The sequence below is a fragment of the Microcaecilia unicolor genome, chromosome 4 (assembly GCF_901765095.1).
Source record: "Microcaecilia unicolor chromosome 4, aMicUni1.1, whole genome shotgun sequence".
NCBI lineage: Eukaryota > Metazoa > Chordata > Amphibia > Gymnophiona > Siphonopidae > Microcaecilia > Microcaecilia unicolor.
In genome coordinates this window covers 27,488,551-27,513,784 of record NC_044034.1, presented here as the reverse complement: position 1 = coordinate 27,513,784, position 25,234 = coordinate 27,488,551, and the positions used below count along the sequence as shown (strand labels likewise).

Genomic DNA, 25,234 nt, shown 5'->3' with positions numbered 1-25,234 from the left:
GCTTATCCCATAAATAAGCTGTGGATTTTCCCTAAGTCCATTTTAATAATGGTTTATGGACTTTTCTTTTAGGAAGCTATCCAAACCTTTTTTAAACCCCGCTAAGCTAACTGCTTTTACTGCATCCTCTGGCAATGAATTCCAGAGTTTAATTACACATCGAGTGCAGAAAAATTTTCTCTGATTCATTTTAAATTCACTACTTTATAGCTTCATTGTGTGGCCCCTTAGTCTTAGTCTCCTTCGCTGCGCATATCCAGCAGATAGCCAAGACCTGTCGCTTCTTCCTCTTTAACATCAGCAAAATTCGCCCTTTCCTCTCTGAACACACCACCCGAACTCTCGTCCACGCTCTCATTACCTCTCGCCTGGACTACTGCAACTTACTCCTCACCGGCCTCCCACTTAGCCATCTATCCCCCCTTCAATCTGTTCAGAACTCTGCTGCACGTCTCATATTCCGCCAGAACCGATATACTCATATCACCCCTCTCCTCAGGTCACTTCACTGGCTTCCGATCAGATACCGCATTCAATTCATGCTTCTCCTTCTTACCTACAAATGCACTCAGTCTGCTGCCCCTCACTATCTTTCTACCCTCATCTCCCCTTATGTTCCCGCCCGTAACCTCCGTTCACAGGATAAATCCCTCCTCTCAGTACCCTTCTCCACCACCGCCAACTCCAGGCTCCGCTCATTCTGCCTTGCCTCACCCTATGCTTGGAACAACCTTCCTGAGCCCTTACGCCAAGCCCCCTCCCTGCCCGTCTTCAAGTCTTTGCTTAAAGCCCACCTCTTCAATGTTGCGTTCAGCACCTAACCTTTACCGTTCAGTGAATCCAGACTGCCCCAATTTGACTGCCCCTATCAGACCGACCGTTCACTTGTCTATTAGATTGTAAGCTCTTTGAGCAGGGACTGTCTCTCTTTGTTAAATTGTACAGCGCTGCGTAACCCTAGTAGCGCTCTAGAAATGTTTAGTAGTAGTAGTAGTAGTATTTTTGGAAAGCGTAATCAAGCGATTCACATCTACCCGTTCCATTCCAATAATTATTTTATAGACCTCTATCTTATCTCCCCTCAGCCGTCTCTTCTCCAAGCTGAAGAGCCCCAGCTGCTTTAGCCTTTCTTCATAGGGAAGTCGTCCCATTCCCCTTTATCATTTTCATTGCTCTTCTCTGTACCTTTTCTAATTCCACTATATCTCTTTTGAGATGCGGCGACCAGAATTGAACACAATATTCGAGGTGCGGTCGCACCATGGAGCGATACAAAGGCATTATAACATCCTCATTTTTGTTTTCCATTCCTTTCCTAATAATACCTAACATTCTATTTACTTTCTTAGCCACCGCACCACACCGAGCAGAAGGTTTCAACGTATCATCAACGACGACAACTAGATCCCTTTCTTGGTCTGTGACTCCTAACGTGGAACCTTGCAAGACGTAGCTATAATTCGGGTTCCTCTTTCCCACATGCATCACTTTGCAGTTGCTCACGTTAAACGTCATCTGCCATTTAGGTGACCAGTCTCCCTTGAGATAGTCTAAATCCCTAGTTACTTACTGCACATGTATTATTCTGCTTCTTGAAGTTATTGTAATTTGTGTTACATTCTGTACATTATTATGTTTTATTCACTGTGGGGCCCTTTTACTAAGGCACGTATGCGCCTACACGTGTCCAACGTGCAGCAATTTGGAATTCCCGCCTGGCTACTACATGCCCCAGGCGGTAACTCCATTTTTTAATGTGCGTCCAATACGCGCGGCAGAAAATATATATATTTTTTTACCGCGTGGCGCTAACCAGGCAGTAATCGACAGTGTACGCACACCGATGATTACCGGCCAGTTAACGCACGAGTCATTACTGCTAAGTCAGTAGGTGGTGGTAAGTTCTCAGGACCAAAATGGACACATACCAATTTTTATGTTGCTGCACGTCCATTTTTGGCCAAAAAAACCCCACCTTGTTTGCAGACGTCCAATACATGTGCCTACAACAGCGCAGGCCATTTTCGGCGCACCTTCGTAAAAGGACCCCTCTATTGTTTGTAAGCCACATTGAACTTGACTCTATTTTGGGCTAATGTGGGGTATAAATATCATGATTAATTAATTGTTAGCATCTAAATAGCTAATTAGTTTATGCGCAGATCTGCGATCCACACTCAAATTTCTGCACCCACCTTTGGACAACCTATATAGAATCCTGGAACCAGAAATTTGGAAGTTTCAGATTCCTTTTCTAAGGGTCTCATTACTGTTATTATTATTACTACTGTTATCATTGTTATCGTTGATATTCACTATTTGTGTTGGCGCAATACTGTTTGTAAGTGCTCAAACTGGTCATATTCTGGCTGAGTTTTTTTTTCTTGGCTTGTACTTTGCTCTCCTTTTGTGGGTTTTATAATCTTTAGATAGTTAATATCCAGTCACTCCCGATCTTACTTAAATCTTCACTATCCAGATTGTATTGGCCTCAAATATAAATCTACATATGCCTCCAACTTTTCCTTCATAGGCACTCAACTGTGGAATGCTTTACCCAAATTAGTAAAAACAACTCAGAACTATCTAAATTTCAGAAAATTATTGAAGTCCACCCTGTTCAAAAAGGCTTATTCTCCAGGCACAACATAATAAGATTTACTAATGGTTTAAAATAATTCATGGACACTAATACCTTATATTTTCTTCACTATCTTGTGTTAAACTGATACCAATCTGTTTATAATCTTACTGTTATACTGTATTATTGCACTTTTGTACCATAGCCCTACTACGGTTTTGTGTAAGCCACATTGAGCCTACAACTAGTGGGAAAATGTGGGGTATAAATGTATTAAATAATAATAATATTAGATTATAGATAACAAGAGAAAGCAGACGCTTACCATGGGCTTCTTGTACTCATTGGGCTTGATGCAGCGAACAAAAAAGGGCTGGCAGACACCGAGGGTCCTCATCAGCAGCTCCAGGGAGCGTTTGAACTGGCTGCTCAGCGTTGGAGAGCGCTTTCTGGTCTCAGCTCCCTACGAACAGGACAACCAAAGAGATCTGTTGTCAGGAAATGGAAGGATAATGACAACAATAGCAGTCTTCCTCTGTTACGGAGCAGGGACAGAGGGCTTGTGTCTCACTACCAGGTTGTCTCTTCCACATCTGGAGCAGCAGGGGTTAGAGGTGCTGCAGAGGCTGGGTTGCTGCCACTGGAGTGTACTGTAGGACAGCGCTTCTGAACGCACTCCTTGGGGCACAACCAAACAGCCGGGTTTACAGGATATCCACAATGAATATGCATGAGATAGATTTTCACGTACCGCCCTCTTGGCATGCGAATCTCTCTCATGCATATTCTTGAGCTGCATCTAATGAAGGATATATGAGATATAATAAGTCATAGTAACATAGTAAATGACAGCAGATAAAGACCTGTACGGTCCATCCACTCTGCCCAACAAGATAAACTCATTTTACATGGTATGTGATACTTTATACCCGAGTTTGATTTGTCCTTGCCATTCTCAGGGCACAGACCGAGAAGTCCGCCCAGCACTCTTCTTGTACTAAATGTTCTGAAGATTCTGGAATCCTAAAGAGTTACAAGATTCCGGAATCCCAATGAGTAGCAACATTCCATGTAGAACCTCAAAGAGTAACATAGTAACATAGCAAATGACGACAGATAAAGACCTGTACGGTCCATCCAGTCTGCCCAACAAGATAAACTCATTTTACATGGCATGTGATACTTTATACCAGAGTTTGATTTGTCCTTGCCATTCTCAGGGCACAGACCGTAGAAGTCTGCCCAGCACTGTTCTTGTACTAAGTTCTGAAGCTAACATCGAAGTCCCTTAAAATTTACACTCCAGCCCATCCCTATTTATTCAGTCACGATCAGGGCACAGACCGTAGAAGTCTGCCCAGCTCCCATTTTGTTTCCCAATTACCGTCGTCGCCACCCAATCTCCGCTAAGATTCCGTGGAACCACTCCTTCTAAGTCACATGCAACATGCTATGTCAGTGTATGAAAAACATGAGAGATAAAGAGTCAAGCTGTAAGATAAGCTTCTTTTAGAATGGAACGCAGCCAGTGTATGTATGAATATCCTTCCTTCAGAAGATAGAGGGTAATCGTATTTTAGTTTTAATAGTGGAGTGTGAATGTGGTTGAATGAGTATGAGTGTGTTTGATATAAATAGCATAGAGAAGCCGATCAGCTTTAAAATTTGGGAAAATTGTTTTCATAATGATAATTTTCAATAAAGTTGAATGAAAAAATAACGATTGTAGTTACTTGTAAGCAAGGGCGTAGCCAGATAGCAGATTTTGGGTGGGCCTAGGCAAGAAGTGGGTGGGCACCAAATGTTCTCTCCCCACCCCCACATTAAAAAAATATCTCAGCTGGTGGGAAAATGCTTCTCTCCAGTCTCCACCTTGGTAGTCTGCAGCAGGCATGCGCAGAAAACTGAGCATGCGAAGGCGCCAGTATTGTGGAGAGCAGCATGTTCATTACCGTGTGCTACTGTTGGATGGGCCTGAGCCCTAAGTGGGTGGGCCCTGGCCCACCTGGGATGCATATTCTTAGGGGATATCCTGAAAACCCGACTGGCTGGGTGTGCCCTGAGGACTGGATTGAGAGCCGCTGCTCTAGGAGAATGAGCCAGGAGCAATAAGATTCAAAGGGCTGGGGAAAAACTGTGTATTTTGGAGGAGGGGAGGAATATTTCTCTGGCCAAACATCTTTTATTCGGTTTCATTTCCTGAGTTGGAATGCAGCACTGCCACTGACTGTGCTGTGAATATCACAGTGAAAAAAGAGACAGGAACTATTACAAATTTTTAAAAATGAAGCTTCAGAACAGGGATTTATATATCTTGTGATTCATGAGCATCCAGAAAGGGGGCAAATTTCTGCATATTTGATCTGTGATTCATAGAATATAAAGGACCAGTTGGAGCCATACCCAGCTACAAGTGCAGAATGTGATGTTATAATGAAGATAATGTTCCCCAACACAAAAAAAGAAAAAGATCTTTATTAAAGTGAAGTTAAAAATCTGCTCTTATCATGCATTAGCTGCGAAAATTACCAAATGACAATTGTGTTAACCACTGGGGGCATGGCCAATCTGCCAACAGAGTTAACAAGGAGAAAAACATTTACCGCACTTTCATTGCATTGCATATAACAAGGATGCACTTAGCGCCACCTAGTGAAATAGAGTGAAATGATCTGTGTTACCTGCTGTGGGAACAGTGCAGGGTAAGTTACCATATGCTAACTGCAAGGTGCAGCCTGTGCTCATTCTCTACCTCTTTCCCTGCTTTGAACTTAGGAAGTAACTCAATAAGGGGTCCTTTTACTAAGCTTCGGTAAAAGGGGGCTCATGGCCGTGCGGTAAGTGAACCAATTACCACGCGGTCATTTTAGGGGGAAGTGCTTACCACCTAGGGTTACCATATGTCCGGATTTACCCGGACATGTCCTCTTTTTGAGGACATGTCCGGGCAACTGGGCGGGTTTTGCCAATCTGCCCGTTTGTCCGGATTTCTGGACAAACGGGCAGGCTGGTGGGCGGGCCGTCAGACTCAGAAACAGAACAAAGGAAGAAGAAGACCTCAGCTGGCGGGGGTTGGGGTCTCCCGCCAGCAAAGGTAGGCGACGGTGGGTTGGCGGCGGGGGGGGGGGGGGTCGAGAGGGTCGTCGGCAGGGGGGGTACAGGGCCAAATCTACGGGGGCCCAGGCCCCCGTGGCCCCACGTAGCTGCGCCCCTGCTATAACCCACCTTGAGCTGCTACTGAAAAAAGGTGCGAGCAAAATCTAAATAAATATTCAGTGTTTTTTTTCCTGTTCTCTCTTTTCGGTTACAACTATTCCGCTGATCAGATTTCACCTGCATACGTTTGCGACTGCTACCCATCTAAAACTATGTAGGTGACTATCGTGCAACATGTATGTTACCATTCTGTAAGACTATGGACGAGACCACAGTTTAAGACTATGTGGGGCCCTTTTACTAAAACACGTAAGCCCCCACGCGTGTACAACGTGCGTCAAATTAGAACTACCGCCCGGTTACCGTGTGCCCCTGGTGGTAATTCTAATCTCTACACGCATCCGAAATGCGCGGCGGAAAATAATTTCTATTTTTTTTACCGCGTGGCGCTAACTGGGTGGTAATCAGCAGTGTACACGCGCTGATGATTACTGCCCGGTTAACCTGTGAGACCTTACTGCTAAGTCAATGGGTGGCGGTAAGGCCTCAAGCCCAAAATGGGCGCGTGATGATTTTCATTTTGTCACATGTCCATTTTCGGCAACCAAAAATAAAAGGGCCTTTTTTGCAGGTGCATTAACAAATGGACCTGCGTGAGTCCAATACACGCGTCTATACCAGCAAAGGCCATAATTCAGCACACCTTAGTAAAAGGACCACTTAGTATGCTTACTTCACATGTGCTGACTTTCCCAGCAATGATGTATGGAAAGGCCCCAGTGGCGTAGCCCAGGGTGGGCCCAGGCCCACCCAGTTTCAGCACTCCTATGATGTGGCTGGCAGGGATTCCCAAGCCCCACCAGCTGAAAACTTCCAACAAGTGTATCTCTTGCATACTTTGTAAATAGCAGATCTTCACCCGCCGCAAAAAGCGACTGATATGTACTGCTAGCTCCAGCCCCACAGCCTTCCCTCTGACATATTCCCGCCTATGCGGAAACAGGAAGTTGCATCAGTGGGAAGGCTGTGGGACCAACATAAGCAAAGTGTAGTAGTTGCTGCTCGTTGCTGGTGAAAATCTGCTATTTAAAAGGTATGCGGGAGAGGGGGGATGTTCGAGAGACCATATGGCATGCAGGCAAAAGGAGAGACCAAATCACCTGTGGGATGGGGCGGGGCTCTTCTGCCCACTCATCTTGAGCCCAGGCCCACCCAAAATTGGGTGTGTGGCTACGCCCCTGGAAAGGCCACAGTAATGCCAGGCCCATCGTGAGGGAAGAGGAGACCAGAAGCAGAATAGGGTAATATAAAACACTTCTTGGAGGGAAGAGGGATGGGTGGAGGGGGGCTAGACTGGCCTGTTGACTCAACTGCAGAGCTATCTATGTACGACTATCTAGAAAATCCAGGTTCAGCTCTCCAGTCTGCTTGGGGGAGTTCAGACTTGGGGCATGTTGTGGAAGGATTTCCGTGTGAGATGGGGAAAGTTGTGGGTCCCCTGGTCGTCATTCAACCGTGATATATCTACTGACTATCTAAGCAGCACCCCTTATACCGGGTTCCAAAGGGAAACCTGATCTGTACCTGTCGGGCACAATTATGCTGCTGTCATGGTTGGGACACGGATTACAAACATGATCTAACAGAAATCAACAATGAAATCAAACTCAGCTTGATCATCAAGAACTCATGGGCGAATGCATTTCAACTAAAACTCAACACAGAAAAAACACACAATCTCATCCTCTCAACCCAATACAACACGAACAAACCCACTAACATAAGCACCCCAGACTACACCCTTCCTGTTTTAGACAGCCTGAAAATTCTCGGAATCACAATAGACCGAAACCTCACGCTAGAAAGCCAAGCGAAATCTGTAGCAAAGAAAACGTTCCACTCAATGTGGAAACTCAAACGTATAAAACCTTTCTTCCCAAGGGAAATATTTCGCAACTTGGAACAAATCAATGGTACGGAGCCACCTAGACTACTGTAATGGAATCTATGCGGGATGCAAAGAAATAATCATAAAGAAACTCCAAACTGCTCAAAACACCGCAGCCAGGCTTATATTTGGTAAAACGAGATTCGAAAGCGCCAAACCCTTATGAGAAAAACTGCATTGGCTCCCAATCAAAGAAGGTATTGCGTTCAAAATCTGAACCCTGGTTCATAAAATCATCTACGGCAAAGCCCCGAGATACATGTTAAACCTCATAGACCTACCAACTAGAAACACAACAAGATCAACATGCTCATACCTTGACCTTCACCACCCAAGCTGCAAAGGACTCAAATACAAATCAACCTACGCATCCAGCTTCTCCTATATAAGCACGCAACTTTGGAACGCACTACCAAACGCCGCAAAAACAACGTATGACCTACCAAACTTCCGGAAATCACTAAAGACTATCTTGCTCAAAAAGGCATACCCTAACGATCCAACTTAAATGCCTGAATCCTGCAACACGACGATACTAATACTTGAACTGGACATAGCTTAACGCTTCCTCCTTTCTATTCCCTTATGTGTCTGTCACACAGGCACCTTATTATACCATATCATCACTGTATTTGTCATACCGGAAAAGCGATCGCCTCACGGTACTATGTAAGCCACATTGAGCCTGCAAATAGGTGGGAAAATGTGGGATACAAATGCAATAAATAAATAAATAAATAACACAGGCTATGAATGAAGGCTTGAGGTGCAACAGTAGGGTCAGTTTTGGTTCAGCTGGAAGCACAGAAGGAGCAGGAAGCAGGGTTGCCAGGTGGAAAATATTTTTCCAGCCTAAAGGAGCCCAAAATCCAGCCCAAAACCCGCCCAAACTCAAACCCCGCCCCTGACACCCCCGCCCCCGCGTCATCACCCCGCCCCCGCCGTCATCGGCCCCGCCTTCCCCGTCACTAACCCCGCCTTCCCAGTCACTAACCCCGCCTCCCACGTCACTAACCCCGCCTCCCACGTCACTAACCCCGCCCAAAAACGTCACTAACCCCGCCCACCGCGGCCGAAAAAGCCACCTAAAAAAACCGCCCGAAGCACAAAAACCAGCCCAAAAAACCGCAACCCGCCGCGGGCAAAAATTTCCCGCGGCGGGTCGCGGAAAACCGCCCAATTGGGCGGTAAAACCGCCCACCTGGCAACACTGGCAGGAAGATGCTACCAGGTGACAACTCTCTCCCCCCCCACCCCCCATGGGTCTTCACCATGCTGCTTCCTGGTTATGTTTGTACAAGCAAGATGCAAGCTAATGTTTACCTTCTGCAGCGGTGTAGACGACTGGCCAAAAGCACTGCAGGGGTGGACAGAGAGAAACTAGTTGGACAGAAGGCAGAAAGACAGAAAGGAGAAAAAGCAAAAGAAGAAACATCATTGAGAAGGGATTTTAAGGGTAGCTGTCTGTTGCAGCTGTTTGCAAGGGTCTATTAGCATCCAGACTATTTCTGAAAGGCTAATACACAAGTCATGGAAAAACACACAGAGCCAGGGCCGTGCCAACACAGTAAGCGCGGTAAGTGCCGCAGGGGGGGGGGGGGGGGCGCCTGCCTTCAAGGGCACCACGCCATCGAGCTGTATTAAAAAAAAAAACAACCTTACTCCTCCGCTCCGTCCCCGATTCCCCGGCGCTTTAAATTTACCTTGCTCCGCCTCTGACGTCTGCGCTGCCTGTCTGACGTCTCTCCACCAGCCTTCCCTTCGCTCGTTTGTTCCCTCTGTGTCCCACCCTCAAGGAAATAATGTCAGAAGAAGGCGGGACACAGAGGGAACAAACGAGCGAAGGGAAGGCTGGTGGAGAGACGTCAGACAGGCAGCGCTTTCACTGATGCTGCGCAGACGTCGGAGGCGGAGAGAGGTAAATTTAAAGCGCCGGGAAATCGGGGATGGAGTGGAGGCGGCTCAGGCCAAATCCAGCCATTTCCTCCATCGCGCCCCAGACGGCAGCTTGGGGGAGCAGCGCTCGGCTCTTTGGCACCGCCCAGCTCATCACTTGCTTTGGAGCCAGGCAGGTCTGGGTGGGTGGGGGGGGGGGGGGGGGGAGGTGCACGCGCCAACTGATGGTCTGCAGGGGGGCGCCAGAGACCCTAGGCAGTAGGCACGGCCCTGCACAGTGCAAAACAGGAGGCTGGAAACAAAGCAATAAGTCTGTCACTGACAGAAAGGAGATTTGTTTATTAATTTAATAACAAAAGGATTTAGGACCCAGCTTCTGAGCTGCCTTAGATTTTGCCAGTAAAAAATATGTGTCAGAGACTTCTTGATCCCATAAGTATCAGCAGTTATGCGAAAGGATGGCCATTTTGCCCCTGGAGGGAGCGTTGTTTACACACTCAAAGTAAACTAAAGTTGCTACAGGATTTATCAAAGGCCCACTGGGTACATCTGGTGAAAAACTGATGGAACCTTCTGGTACATCCCAAGAGGTCTGATTGAACAACCCTACTATCATTGAATAGGGTCACCCAGCTAAGAAATGCTGAGGGGGAATGGAAGTGTTACTGTAATGAGGAGGAGAAGAAAACTACCAGGCCGAAAACTAATCTAGCATAAAGAAATGCCAAATTGGGCATAGAAGCCTGTCATCCAGGAGACAGAGGTTTCGTCTATAATCATCAAACAACTTTTCCTTTGAACTGCTAATTTAAAATGTAGATAGATGAAGGGAAAGACTCATAGAACAGGACCCTGGACATATAATCTATAGATATAAACTGTGAAATGGGATTAATAAATTTGTAAATTTTGTTTCTGCGTGGTTAATAACCTGTTCTGCAATACGTCAATCAATCAAGCCATCTTCCCACACACTTCAAGCTTCACCAATCTTATCTAATTCCTAGTGTGTAATCACACGCGTGTGCTTATGTGTTACCATAGCGACGTCGGCCTGGAAGATCTGCTTAATGAACTTGTTTTTGGAGGAATGAACAAGCTGGATGATGTCTCCATGAAGGGTGTCCCTGTTTTTCTCCAAGAACCCTGCAGGACAGAAGACATACAGAGGTGGCAATGTAGCACCAAGAGATAAGTACTGTCACAAAATGCCTAGCCACTCACCTGGAGCTCACCCTGTGACCACTTAGAGGGTCTATCTCCTGCAGAGCTCAGGTCTGCCTGCACCTGGGCATGTTCTCTACACTATCACCCTCCTCCCACCGACTGGGTCCCAACCACCTCTGGGTGAGTCTCCCACTCTCAAGTTATCCCCAGTGATTTCTAGGTTACTGGGGCCACATTCCCAGTGGTCCCACAGTTCCTAGAAAGCATTCACAGACCCAACACACAAACCACTAGGATTCTTAGTCCAGACAAGCAGAGTCAATAAAGGAAAAAAAAAATTTTTGTCATAAAAATATTGAACAGTGAACTATAAAAAAACAGATGGAAAATAACAGGTAACTGAACAAGGATCAATTATAAAACTATCTAAACATTTTATCACTACCTGGATAGTGCCTGGGAAGTACAGGAAATATAGCTGCTCACAGGTTACCGAATATAACTGCTCACAGGATCTCAGTAAAGAGGTCTTTCTCTCTCTACTCTAGTCTCAAAAAACCCCCAGTATTTCCAGACTGAATTTGAGCTCCTGGGCCAATCAGAGCCCAGAACATTTTTTAAAATTAGCTGGCCACAACACTGCAGGTTACTTTCTCTTTGTGTTAAACTAAAGAAGGAATAGTCATTTTTCTGTAACAGCTTTAAACATAAAACATGCACCATCTGCTAGCCAAACCAGAAAAATACACTTTAAGAAATAATTAATACATGTTACTATGCATGTTACTATGTTACAATGTTACAGTTTACAGGCTTACAAACCCACTGTTTTGTCACAAGTATCAACTTTATGGGCCCGATATTTAGCCACAGCTGTTAGTGGTTAAGAAAACTACTGGTTGCCATAGTTAAAATAAAACCAGATATTCAGTGCTAGTACCCAACTGCTGGTCAGTGCTGAATATCCAATTTCGGTCAGTGGTGATATTCACACTGCTAGGTAGAAGAGCCTTTTGCTGTCCTAACTTTATCCGGTTAGCAGTGTGAGAATCATCGCTAACCAGCTAACCTCTGGCTCCTCCCAAGCTCCACCTATAGGCCACCTTGGTACTGTCCAGATAGTGCGAGGCAGTCAGAGGGGATATTCAGCGGCACTGTCCAGTTATTTATTTATTTGGATCTATTCACCGTTTTTTAAAGGAAATCCACTCAAGGTGGTGTACAGCAAGAATAAGTCAAACATAATTTCAGCAGTAAAAATATTCAAATAACAATACAAAATATGGCGTGGAGGGGCATAATTGAACGGGGCGCCCAAGTTTTCCTGAAGGCGTCCCTGCAGGCTGGCCCCGTGAAGGGGCGGGGAAACCGCTATTATCGAAACAAGTTGGGCATCTATCTTTCGTTTTGATAATACGGTCGGGGACGTCCAAATCTCAACATTTAGGTCGACCTAAATGTTGAGATGGTTGACCTTAGAGATGGTCGTCCCCGGTGTTCGGCCATAATGGATACTGAGGACGCCCATCTCAAAAACGACCAAATCCAAGCCATTTGGTCATGAGAGGAGCCAGCATTCATAGTGCACTGGTCCCCTTGACATGCCAGGACACCAACCGGGCACCCTAGGGGGCACTGCAGTAGAGAAGCCATACTGGGTCAGACCAATGGTCCATCTAGCCCAGTATCCTATTTTCCAAACTGTGGCCAAGCCAGGTCACAAGTACCTGGCAGAAACCCAAATCGTGGCAACATTCCATGTAGAATCTCAAAGAATAGCAAGATTCTGGAATCCTAAAGAGTGACAAGATTCCATGCAGAATCTCAAAGAGTAGCAACATTCCATGCAGAACCCCAAAGAATAGAAAGATTCTGGAATCCTAAAGAGTGACAAGATTCCATGCAGAATCTCAAAGAGTAGCAAGATTACATTCTACAAATCCCAGGGCAAGCAGTTACTTCCCATGTCTGCCTCAACAGCAGACTATGGACTCTTCCTCCAGGAATTTGTCCAAACCTTTTTTTAAACCCAGATACGCTAACCGCTGTTACCACATCCTCCAGAAAAGAGTTCCAGAGCTTAACTAATCATTGAGTGAAAAACTATTTACTCCTATTTATTTTAAAAGTATTTCCATGTATCTTCCTCGAGTGTCCCCCTAGTCTTTGTACTTTTGGAATGAGTAAAAAAATCGATTCTACACCACTTCTTGAAATCCAGGTAGTTGATGAAGTACTCATTATTCCCAGCAGGGTTGAAGTAGGGATAGTGGAGAGAGGGGGGATGGGTTGCCTAAGTCCAACTGGCAGGCATTTGTCTGTTGTACTGTAAATTGTTGCTACATTTTATATGTTATTGTGATTTTTTTTTCTGTGTATTGCTTTAAAGAGGTTGTCCAAATGTTTATTTATAAATAAATAACTAAAAACATGACACACCTTTTGCTTCATAGTACACCACACCGGCAAAGTGGTAAATTCCAAACTGAGTTTCATAGTTGTTCTTTGGAGGAATGTAGTTCGTGTTTACCTTGTGCTGTGAGTTCAGTTTATTCAGCATAGTGGTATCTGTGCCCTGCAAGGAAAAATGCATTCAATATTTAATCAAGATGTAGTGCTCAGATGCATGTTACACATTCTTCCTATCAGATCATAAAGATTTGAGAAGAATATAAGAATAGCCATACTGGGTCAGACCAATGGTCCATCTAGCCCAATATCTTGTTTCCAACAGTGACCAATCCAGGTCACAAGTACCTGGCAGAAACCCAAATAGTATCAACCCCGGGCTACCAATCCCCAGGTAAGCATGGCTTCCCCCATGTCCATCTCAATAACAGACTATGGACTTCCTCCAGGAACTTGTCCAAATCCCAGGGCCGCCGAGAGGGGGGGGGGGGACAAAAGTCCCCGGGCCTCCGGAGGGGGCCCAGCGCCACCACAGTCAGGCCCGCCCGCCGTCGCTCCCGAACTAACTAACCTTAAACGCCTCCTTCCTTTCCTTTCACCACCTTCACGGCAAGCAGCAGCAGGGCAGGCCACCCTTTCCTTCTGTGTCCCGCCCTCGCCTGACGTAACGTCCCCGAAGGCAGAGCACGGAAGGAAGGAAGGAAGGAAGGAAGGAAGGAGAGGTCTGCCCTGCTGCTGCTTGCCGCGAAGGTGGTGAAAGGAAAGGAAGGAGGCGTTTAAGGTTAGTTCAGGGCCCGGTAGCGGGTGGAGGGGGGGGGGCCCGGCGGCGACGATGACCTCGGGTGGGGTGGGGGGGGGCCCGGGCCCGGCCTTGTCCCGAGCCCGGCTCTGGCTCTCGGCAGCCCTGCCAAATCCCTTTTAAACTCAGATACGTTAACCGCTTTTACCACATCCTCTGGCAGTGAGTTCAAGAGCTGACCTATTGAGTTTAAAAAAGATTTCCTCCTATTTGTTTTAAACATATTTCCATGTACTTTCATTGAGTGTCCCCTGGACTTCACTTCTACCCATTCTACACCACTCAGGATTTTACAGACCTCAATCATATTCCCCCTCAGCTGTCTCTTTTCCAAGCTGAAGATCCCAAACCTCTTTAGCCTTTCCTCATACGAGAGCAGTTCTATCCCCTTTATCATTTTGGTCACTCTTCTTTGAACCTTTTCTAATTGCGTGATATCTTTTTTGAGATACGGCGACCAGAATTGAATGCAATACTCAAGGTAAGGTTGCACCATGGAGCGATACAGAGGCATTATAATATTCTTGGTCTTATTTTGCATCCCTTTCCTAATAATTCCTAGCATTGTTTGCTTCTTTGGCTGCCGCCGCACACTATGACATCTGGATCTTTTTCTTGAATGCTGATTCCTAAGCTGGACCCTAGCATTACTACTACTACTACTACTATTTAGCATTTCTATAGCACTACAAGGCGTACGCAGCGCTGCACAAACATAGAAGAAAGACAGTCCCTGCTCAAAGAGCTTACTATCTAATAGACAAAAAATAAATAAAGTAAGCAAATCGAATCAATTGTGAACGGGAAGGAAGAGAGAAGGGTAGGTGGAGGCGAGTGGTTACGAGTCAAAAGCAATGTTAAAGAGGTGGGCTTTCAGTCTAGATTTAAACGTGGCCAAGGATGGGGCAAGACGTAGGGGCTCAGGAAGTTTATTCCAGGTGTAGGGTGCAGCGAGACAGAAGGCGCGAAGTCTGGAGTTGGCAGTAGTGGAGAAGGGAACAGATAAGAAGGATCCATGGAGCGGAGTGCACGGGAAGGGGTGTAGGGAAGGACGAGTGTGGAGAGATACTGGGGAGCAGCAGAGTGAGTACATTTATAGGTTAGTAGAAGAAGTTTGAACAGGATGCGAAAACGGATAGGGAGCCAGTGAAGGGTCTTGAGGAGAGGGGTAGTATGAGTAAAGCGACCCTGGCGGAAGACGAGACGGGCAGCAGAGTTTTGAACCGACTGGAGAGGGGAGAGGTGACTAAGTGGGAGGCCAGCAAGAAGCAGATTGCAGTAGTCTAAACGAGAGGTGACAAGGGTGTGGATGAGGGTTTTGGTAGAGTGCTCGGAAAGAAAGGGGCGGATTTTACGGATGTTGTAAAGAAAGAAACGACAGGTCTTGGCGATCTGCTGGATATGATCAGAGAAGGAGAGAGAAGAGTCAAAGATGACCCCAAGGTTTCGAGCTGAGGAGACAGGGAGAATGAGAGAGCCATCAACAGAAATAGAAAATAGAAAACGGGGGGAGTGGGGAGGTGGGTTTGGGGGGAAAAATGAGAAGCTCGGTTTTGGTCATGTTTAATTTCAGGTGGCGTTGAGACATCCAGACAGCAATGTCAGACAAGCACGCTGAAACTTTGGTTTGGATGCAAGGTGATATATCAGGGGTAGAAAGGTAGATTTGGGAGTCATCAGCATAGAGATGGTAGGTTTTGGTAGAGTGCTCGGAAAGAAAGGGGCGGATTTTACGGATGTTGTAAAGAAAGAAACGACAGGTCTTGGCGATCTGCTGCTGCTGATCTGCAAGGGCAGGCTTCTACATGGAATGTTGCTAGTGGAATAGCAACATTCCATGTAGAATCTCAAACAGTAGCAACATTCCATCTAGAATCTCCAATAGTAGCGACATTCCATGTAGAATCTCAAATAGGGAAAGGGAATTGGGACTTGATATACCGCCTTTCTGTGGTTTTTGCAACTACATTCAAAGTGGTTCACATATATTTAAGTACTTATTTTGTACCAGGGGCAATGGAGGGTTAAGTGACTTGCCCACAGTCACAAGGAGCTGCAGTGGGAATCGAACTCAGTTCCTCAGGATCAAAGTCCACTGCACTAACTGGGCATTAGCACCCCTACTAAGTTTGAAAATGTTGCTCCCATGCTGTCATTGCTACTGGTGATACAGAGTAGCTGGTACTGAAGTGCATGAATTGTGGCCCATGGCTGTCAGCCAAGGACTATTGCTGAAATGGGCAGCTATTTTGGATTATAGACCCAGGGGGAAAACAAACCTCATTGCAATACCAAACCATAACAAACAATACCTGCAAAACAAACTTCATTTTACCTTTTCCCAACAAAAAACAGTCCTGCTTGAGCTGGAAACCAAAGGCTCAGGAACAAACTGATGGGTCTAAAAGACAATTTTTTTTAAAAATGTGACAAGCAAGGGAACATGGAAAGAGAACTATGGAAAGAGAGATCAACTTGAGAGTCTAAAGTCAACTGAAAGAAGCAGAATGAAGGCCCAGAACTGCAGAAATGGACTTGGAGGACTAGATTTAAAAGGTACTGATTTAATTTACAGGACTCAATCTGCTTTACCCTACAGCTAATTCTACAGAACTGCAAATGCTGCTTCCTCATTCCAGACCCTGGCTGCAGTCGTAACCCTAACGCCATACCTTGGGAAATTTGCTTTCCTCGTCAATGAGGGAAATGATGTTCATGGGTTTAATAGCGATCATGTCCAAGGCATCCTGGTTGTCGGTGAACTCAATGTGTTGCCAGTTAATGTTCTCCAGGTTATACTCCTCCTGCTCCAGCTTAAACACATGGCGTACGAAAAACTGCTGCAAGTTTTCATTGGCAAAGTTTATGCACAGCTGCTCGAAACTGGGGAGGAAATCACAGGAAAGAAAGGTCGGCTATATAGAAAATGATTTTCAGTCTCATTAGCGTCCTTTGCAGTATACTAGTGCAGCGTGGATCTTGCACCTAACTTTGGGCGCGAACACTTACGCCTGCTGAAACCTGGTGTAAATTCTAACGGCAGTTAGGTGCATAAATGACAGTGTTCTAGAACATAATGTCTTAAAGTCCGAGAATGTCCCGACCCACCCATGGCCATGGCCACGCCCCCCTTTGGACGTGCAGCTTCACAAAATGTATTAAATATAGGGGGCATTGTTATAAAGGTTTTCCATATATAGGGGCGAATTCTACATATTATTATATATATATATTATTCAGTGGCGTTCCTAGGTCGGCTGCCACCCAGGGCGGATCGCCACAGCGCCCCCCCCCCCCCCACTGATATTATTATATATATATATATATTCTATACATTATTATTATATACATTGAGCCTGCAAATAGGTGGGAAAATGTGGGGTACAAATGTAACTAACTAACTAAATAAATATATGGTGCAGAAAAAGTGCTATTCTATAAGCTGAGCTTAAAGTTAGGTGTGGTTTATAGAATAGCACTTATACCCAGAAATCGCACCTAACTTTAAGCATGGCCATTTGTACCAACTGAAACGTTGTGCAATATATTTGCCTAAAGTAAGCGTGTAAGACTCCCGTGCGGGGTTTGGGCATGGCCGGTGCAATAAGACAAGTATTTTATATACAAGAATCCTTAGGCCTGTTCATTCAGAGGATGCCAGTCTTAGCGCGAGTACTTCTGCAGTTCATAAAACAAAGTCTTAGGTAGGCCTCTGGCAACAGACCAAGCACAGCTATGGCAGCTGGGGTTGCAACACTTCAAACACAGTTTTTGCTCTTCACAAAAAAGTACAGGTCTGGCTTCGGCCAGACCGCCATACAGCGAAACTTGCAATGTTTAATTTAGTAGCAGCAAAGAGCTTACCTCGGCCAGTTTACAGCAGTTAATTGCACAGGCATAGGCTGGGGCCTCCGCTCCTTCCTCCCTGGTCTCCTTTAACCTTGGCCTGGCCCTTTCTTTTATACTCCCTGTAATGGGTCCGCCCTTCCCAGCTCACTTCCTCCCGGGGCGGGACTAGCACCCTTAAGGTGGTTCCGACTATTACAGGGACTGTTCTTAAGGGAGAGGGGGCAGTGTTCTATAGGCTCCCTCACAGCCCCCTTATTCTATAACAATGCACATAAATGCTAGGACCGCCCCGTTCCGCCCATGACCCTTCCATTTCCGCACCTTTTTTTTTTTATTTTTACTTCTGCATAAAATTTAGGTGGCCTAAATTTATCCACGTAGCTTCCAATTAAATCTAATTAGTGCCAATAATTGCTCATTAAAAAGCCAATTATTGGCGCTAATTAGCTCAAACTTGCACGCACAATTTTTGGCAACTTTTATAGAATTAGGGGCATAAAGTCTGTTTTTCAGGCAGAATCATGTGATGGTACACGCACATACAAGTGGTCATGCTGACAAGATGGCATGTACTTGCATGCATTCCATGTATTTGCACTCCTGCGGGCACAGTTTGGGTGGAGTTGCAATGTACATGAATGTTTTATAAAATATGTGAGTGCACATACGAAGGAATTCAATAAACGGCACTGATAATTCAGCGCCAAAAAGAACTGAGCGCTAAGTGAGTGTGCCCATTATACAACAGCGTTTGGTTTGGGGTGCCGCACTTATGCCTCCTAAAAGCAGGTGTAGTTCGGCTGAATTCTGTAAATCTGTGCACAATTTTTTTTGGATTGCCTCCGACGTGCCCCTGGCCACGCCTCCTTTTCAGCTATGTGTGATTGAAGTTAGGTGCTGTGGTTTATAAAACACTGTGCAGCGAGATGCGTGCACACATTTTTAAGACTGCCAATTAACATCAATAATTGGTTGTTAGCACCCTATTATCGATGTTACCGAGCTCTTTAGTCAATTTATCTGTGTGCACATCTCCGATGCACTAAGTTGGGTGCAGAAATTTGGGCATGATATATAAAATCTGGAGGATACTGTCCACACCCTCTTTCTATAACAGGCCACGTAAATGTAGGCGGCAATTGTGCACGTAAGCTATGGAATACTAGCATTTACATGCGAGACTGGTATAATTACGCACGTAAGTGCTACCTGGGTGCTAAGTGGTATTCTATAACTCTGGCTCGCAATTTGCTTAGCACAGTGGCGTAGCTATGTGGGGCCACGGGGGCCTGGGCCCCCATAGATTTGGCCCTGGACCCCCCTGCCGCTGACCCTCTTGATCCCCCCTCCCGCTGCCAACCCTCCGCTGCCGCTGTCGCCGCCATGGGCTACCTTTGCTGATGGGGGACCCCAATCCCCACCAGCCGAGGTCCTCTTCTTCCCGCGAAGGCTTGTTCTGTTTCTGACAACGTGCAGGACGTCAGACTCACAGAAACAGAACAAAGCCATCTTGCAAGGCTTCGTTCTGTTTCTGTGAGTCTGACGTCGTGCAGGACATCAGAAACAGAACAAAGCCTTCGCGGGAAGAAGAGGACCTCGGCTGGCGGGGATTGGGGTCCCCTGCCAGAAAAGGTAGCCCACGGCGATGACAGCGGCGGGGGAGGGTTGGCGGTGGGAGGGGGGGTCGAGAGGGTCGTCAACGTTGGTGGTGGTGGAGGCGGGGGGGGGGGGGCTAAAATGTGCCCCCTCACCTCGGGCTCTGGACCCCCCTCCCGCCGAAGCCTGGCTACGCCCCTGGCTTAACGTATAAAAGTAAGGGGGTGTGTACACGGAGCAGCATAGTTGGGTACCACATAACTTACGGAATACCTGTTATAAAATATGAGGGCTTTTTTTGAAGGCAGTAACCAAACATCCTATACAAAGCTATCCTCATTATTTTAAAGTTATTTTTCAAATTCTTCGTCTGCTTCCTTTGGGGTTTGCTAGCTCCCTTGGGCATAGTCATGTTTGGAAGAAAGTCTTAAACTACCTGACACATATACAGGCATATGACTGGTGCATACAATGTCTGACATTATTTGTGAGATAACAGTCAAAAATGACCAGTTGGATTTTAAGTATATTCAGGCTCATTTTCAAACAAAACCCGGCCGATATGTAAAATAATTTAACCAGCCGGAAACAGCTTCTGGCCGGTTAAACGGCACTTAACTGGCTATCCAGCGAGAGTTAGCCAGCTTATCTCCTGCTGAATATCGTCGGTTAGCGCTTAGCGGATAACCAGTTATATCGCATGATATAACTATCTATCTGCCAATATTCAAGTGCATCGCCCGCTACGTTTGGTGGCCAAATTATGCCACTAAAATAACAGGCCTATCTATGGCTTGTTTCAACTTAACTGGCAAGCGCTGAATATTGGCAGATATTGGAAACGGCCCAGCATTGAATATCCAGGCTTATTATTTTTAATTTTTATTTTTACTATAATTTTATTTTTTCAGTTCTATTGGCGAAATGTTATGAGCAAACTTTCCTCTTTATGCATACGACACTACATTAATTACTATTTTGTTCATAGACTTGGTTTCTTACCTTTTTCATATACTTATCTATACATAACCACTATAAATATGGTTCTTATTGTTTGTTATACTAACTAACTACTAACAAACATTTCTAAAGCGCTACTAGGGTTACGCAGCGCTGTACAATTTAAACATAGAAGGACAGTCCCTGCTCAAAGAGCTTACAATCTAAAAGACAAGAGAACAATCTAAAGACAAGTGAACAATCTAGAGGATGAGTGAACAGTTAGTCTGATAGGGTGGATAGATTGGGGCATTCTATATATCTCGAGTGGTTAGGCGCCGAAGGCAGCATCTGAAAACATGTAGGGATCAGCACATGTTATCTGAAAGTATGGAGAGAGAGAGATCAGCACATGCTTTCTGAAAGCATGGAGAGAAATCACTAGCAGGAAATATCAGGGGTCCTAAAGTGAAATAAAATGTAAAGAGATAAGAGAGAATAGTCTGTTATAAAGAAATAGTTCTTACCAGAAGCAATGCAGAAATAAAGAAGGGAAATTATATTTCCTGGAGAATAGCCAATTAGCAAGGATGCCCTGAATCAGGACAGAGAAAAGTCTCTTGCAAAATATGGCTAATACTATAACCTTTGCTATACATAACATATATATATATATTTTTTTTTTTTTACTGAGAATTCTATTTCTTGTTGTCACACATCTTTAAACCAATTATTCTATACCCTAGTAAGTATTGTCTCCTAGCTCTCATATTCTGCTAAACTGATATTCATATTGTTTTTAGGTAAAGAATATTTGTATTATTTTTACGCTTTGTTTATGGTTTTATTTTTCTTTGCAACACCACATTACAGTGTCTGATATTATGTATTTTTAAATTGTGATTTTCAGTATCTTTTTTTATATCTATATTTCATGTTTGATTATTTCCATTGTTTTTTCATTCCTTTTTAAAATGTTTACCTAATAATTATTATTGATTGCCTTTTGTTTGCATTATTCATGTTTTATATTTGTTTTAATAGACTCCTGAAGAAAGCGCCACAGCGCCGAAACACGGCTACGTTGAGTCAACTTGTTGTAATAAACATTACCTTTTATTTAAAATTATACATCTTCCCCATAGTTTGGAAAGAGACAATCTTCCCCACTCCCCGCTCTGCTTTCTTTTTAATTGCTTCATGGGGATTAAGTGCACCTCCACACCCCGAGTGGTACTGCTTTGGATTATCCAGGCTTGGGGCCATTGGCGTATCTAGGTCGGCTTCCGCCCGGGGGGGGGAGGGGTTGCCGCTATGCTCTCCCCCCCCAGTGCATCACCCACCTTCCCCCTGGAGCGCATCATCCTCATCACCTGGGGGTGCACGAAGCAGTCGTGTGGCTTTTGGCTCCGCCGGTCCCCTGACCCGGAACAGGAAGTAACATCACAGGGGGCAGTGAACTGGCGGAGCTGACAGCCATGCAACTGCTCCGTGCACCCCCTTGCTGCCTGCACCCGGGGCGAATCGCCCCCACCACCCTACCCCACCCTTGGTATGCTAGAGTTTAGCGCCAACTGCAGGAGGTAGGCCAGCTACCTCCTGTAGTTTGAATATCGGCCCCATAGACTCACAAAGTTCCAAGGTTACTTATGGGGCTCATTCTCAATGCATTTAGACTTAAGAAGTTCCATAGCATACTATATAACTTTGTAAATCTAAATGCTTTAAAAATACGCCTCCACGTAACTTTGTAAGTCTATGTGCTTTGAAAATGAGCACCCTAACCTATTGTTTCTTCCAGTGGTGCAAAGGAAATCAAAGGCTGTCCCAGTGACTCGGGGGTCATATGTGCTCAGGGGTCATATGCAGGCATTCAACGCAAAGAGGTTAAACATGCTGGAGGGCTCTTTCCTGAACTGGCATCCCTAGACAATGTGTTTTCCATTTTCTGCTGATGTCAGCTCTTAGAAGAATCCCCCTTAGCTTTGGGTTCCATTGCAACGACTTTCACCGTACTTTCAGGCATGGTGAGAATTGTTTCCCATTTAATAACATTCCATTTCCAGCTGACGTATTCTGAAAAATTTCCTGTTTGGCAAGAAGAAAATACAGGCAAGAGCGAGTGGGAACTCTGGAAGCCTATGAAATAAATGCAGCCATAACTCAAAACTACGCACAAAAAGTGAGATGACGGATAAACACCTTGTGCTCTCCCTCCGCTTCTGCCTGGGTACTTACCTGTTCACAGTGAAGTTCTCAAACCCAAAGATATCCAGCAGGCCAATGGATCTCCGAACAAGTTTGGGTCCTTGGGAGACAGGTCTGTAGATGGCAGCGTTAATCTTATCCACAATCCAGACAAAGAGTCGACCATATATCCCCTAGAATATTGAAGAAAATGTTTTTAAAATCAAGTGCAAGTGGAAGAAAATAAACGGTGCTATATTTGAAATCATACTGGATTGGAAACAAATATTATATACATGTATATGGTGCGACCTGCATGTCACTAAATCCTGGCGGCTGAGGGGAGATATGATAGAGGTCTATAAAATAATGAGTGGAGTTGAACGGGTAGATGTGAAGCGTCTGTTCACGCTTTCCAAAAATACTAGGACTAGAGGACATGCGATGAAGCTACAATGTAGTAAATTTAGAAACGAATCGGAGAAAATGTTTCTTCACTCAACGTGTAATTAAACTCTGGAATTCGTTGTCAGAGAATGTGGTAAAGGCGGTTAGCTTAGCGGAGTTTAAAAAAGGTTTGGACGGCTTCCTAAAGGAAAAGTCCATAGACCGTTATTAAATGGACTTGAGGAAAATCCACTATTTCTGGGATAAGCAGTAGAAAATGTTTTGTACATTTTGGGGATCTTGCCGGGTATTTGTGACCTGGATTGGCCACGGTTGGAAACAGGATGCTGGGCTCGATGGACCTTTGGTCTTTTCCAGTATGGCAATACTTATGCACTTATGTACTTACAGCTAAAGGTGAAGATTCTCTTTTCATGACTTTGTAGAGGAAGAACTGCCAAAAAGCCACACAGTGGGATAAAAACTTCAGAGGCCTTTTTACAAAGGCATGTAGGCACTTTTGCGTGTCCAACGTGCGTCAAATTGGAACTACCACCTAGCTACTGCATAAGCCTCAGGCTGTAATTCCATTTTTTGACGAACGCCCAAACATGCAGTAGAAAATAATTTCTATTTTCTACCGCCTGGCACTTACCCGGCGGTAATTGGCAGTTTACGCACGCTAGCCGCTTATCACCCGGTTAGCAGGGGAGACCTTATCGCAAAAAAAAATGCCTTTTTTCCAGGCATGCTGGGCAAATGGATCTGCACGCATCCAAAACGCGCGCCTACACCAGCGCAGGCCACTTTTAGGTGCGCCTTAGTAAAATGGCCCCTAAGATTGTTCTAGCTAGATACTGTCATGAGTGCCACCTCCAGGTCAGCAGCGGTAAGGCAAGGTGCAGCAAGGCTTGGACTTTCTTGGAACTATAGCCCCTCCTCCACTCTGCTCAGACCCTTTGATGACTTTAGTGTTAAAATAAACAGTCTTTGCGACACCCCCTGCTGCCGCCAGCACCACCACCACCAATGTTGACCCCCCCCCCGCCCGCCCGCCGTCACAGTTGCCTACCTTTGCTGGCGGGGGACCCCAACACCTGCCAGCCGAAGTCTTCTTCCTTCGTTTTATTTCCGAGTCTGATGTCCTAACAGGGCTAGACTCGGTAAATGGTGCTCAAATTTGGGCACTGGAAAAATGAGCGCGGAGCGCTATTCTATAAATGGCGCTCAGAGTTGGGCTTAGAGCAGGGGTCAATGCCCAGTTTTGGGTGTGAGGATTTACACCAACTGAAACCTGGTGTAAATCCTCGGACCTAAATTAGATGTGGATATCCTGTATTCTATAATATTGTGCGCATCTTTAGTGAACGCCACTGACCCGCCCATGCCCTCCTATGGCCATGCCCCCATTTCAGGTGTATGCTGAAAAATGTACACGCGTATCTTTATCGAGTAGTGCCTAGCAAGATGTGTGCGTAATTACAAATGATTGTCAATTAGCGCCAATAATCGACTGCTTTGGTCCGATTATTGGTGCTAATTGGCTTGTTACTCAATTAAATTGCACACACATAGTAACATAGTAGATGACGACAGAGAAAGACCTGCACGGTCCATCCAGTCTGCCCAACAAGATAACTCATATGTGCCACTTTTTGTGTATACCTGACCTTGATTAGTATCTGCCATTTTCACGGCACAGACCGTAGAAGTCTGCCCAGCACTTGCCCCGCCTCCCAACCACCAGCTCCGCCCCCACCACCAGCTCTGCCACCCAGTGGCGTAGCCAAGGGTGGGCCTGGGTGGGCCAGGCCCACCCACTTTGTGCTCAGGCCCACCCAGTAGCAGCACACCTATAATGATTCCCTAGCCCCACCAACTGAAAAATCCCAACTACTGTCCCTCCTGCATACCTTGTAAATAGCAGATGGCATGCAGGTGAGACAAGGAGAGACCAAACCATCTGTGGGACAGGGAGGGGTTCTTCTGCCCACCCATCTTGAGTCCAGGCCCACCCAAAGTTGGGTGTCTGGCTACGCCCCTGCTGCCACCCAATCTCTGCTAAGCTTCTGAGGATCCATTCCTTCTGAACACGATTCCTTTATGTTTATCTCACGCATGTTTGAATTCCGTTACCGTTTTCATCTCCACCACCTCCCGCGGGAGAGCATTCCACAAATCCACCACCCTCTCAGTGAAAAAATACTTCCTGACATTTTTCTTGAGTCTGCCCCCCTTCAGCCTCTTGTCATGTCCTCTCGCTCTACCACCTTCGCATCTCCGGAAAAGGTTCGTTTGCGGATTAATACCTTTCAAATAT

At 45.5% G+C, this 25,234-nt stretch overlaps 1 protein-coding gene across 3 annotated transcripts in view; it reads right to left on the bottom strand.

The window, feature by feature from the left end:
• MYO7A (myosin VIIA) overlaps nt 1–25,234 on the bottom strand; it is a 324,978-nt gene that overhangs the window by 159,300 nt on the left and 140,444 nt on the right. For all 3 annotated transcript variants that reach the window (XM_030200068.1, XM_030200066.1, XM_030200067.1), the window contains 5 exons: nt 22,579–22,721; nt 16,629–16,839; nt 13,188–13,323; nt 10,621–10,727; nt 2,907–3,044 (listed from right to left, as the gene is read on the bottom strand). In XM_030200068.1, coding sequence (XP_030055928.1) covers nt 2,907–3,044; nt 10,621–10,727; nt 13,188–13,323; nt 16,629–16,839; nt 22,579–22,721 — 735 coding nt within the window. The remainder of the gene's footprint in view (nt 1–2,906; nt 3,045–10,620; nt 10,728–13,187; nt 13,324–16,628; nt 16,840–22,578; nt 22,722–25,234) is intronic.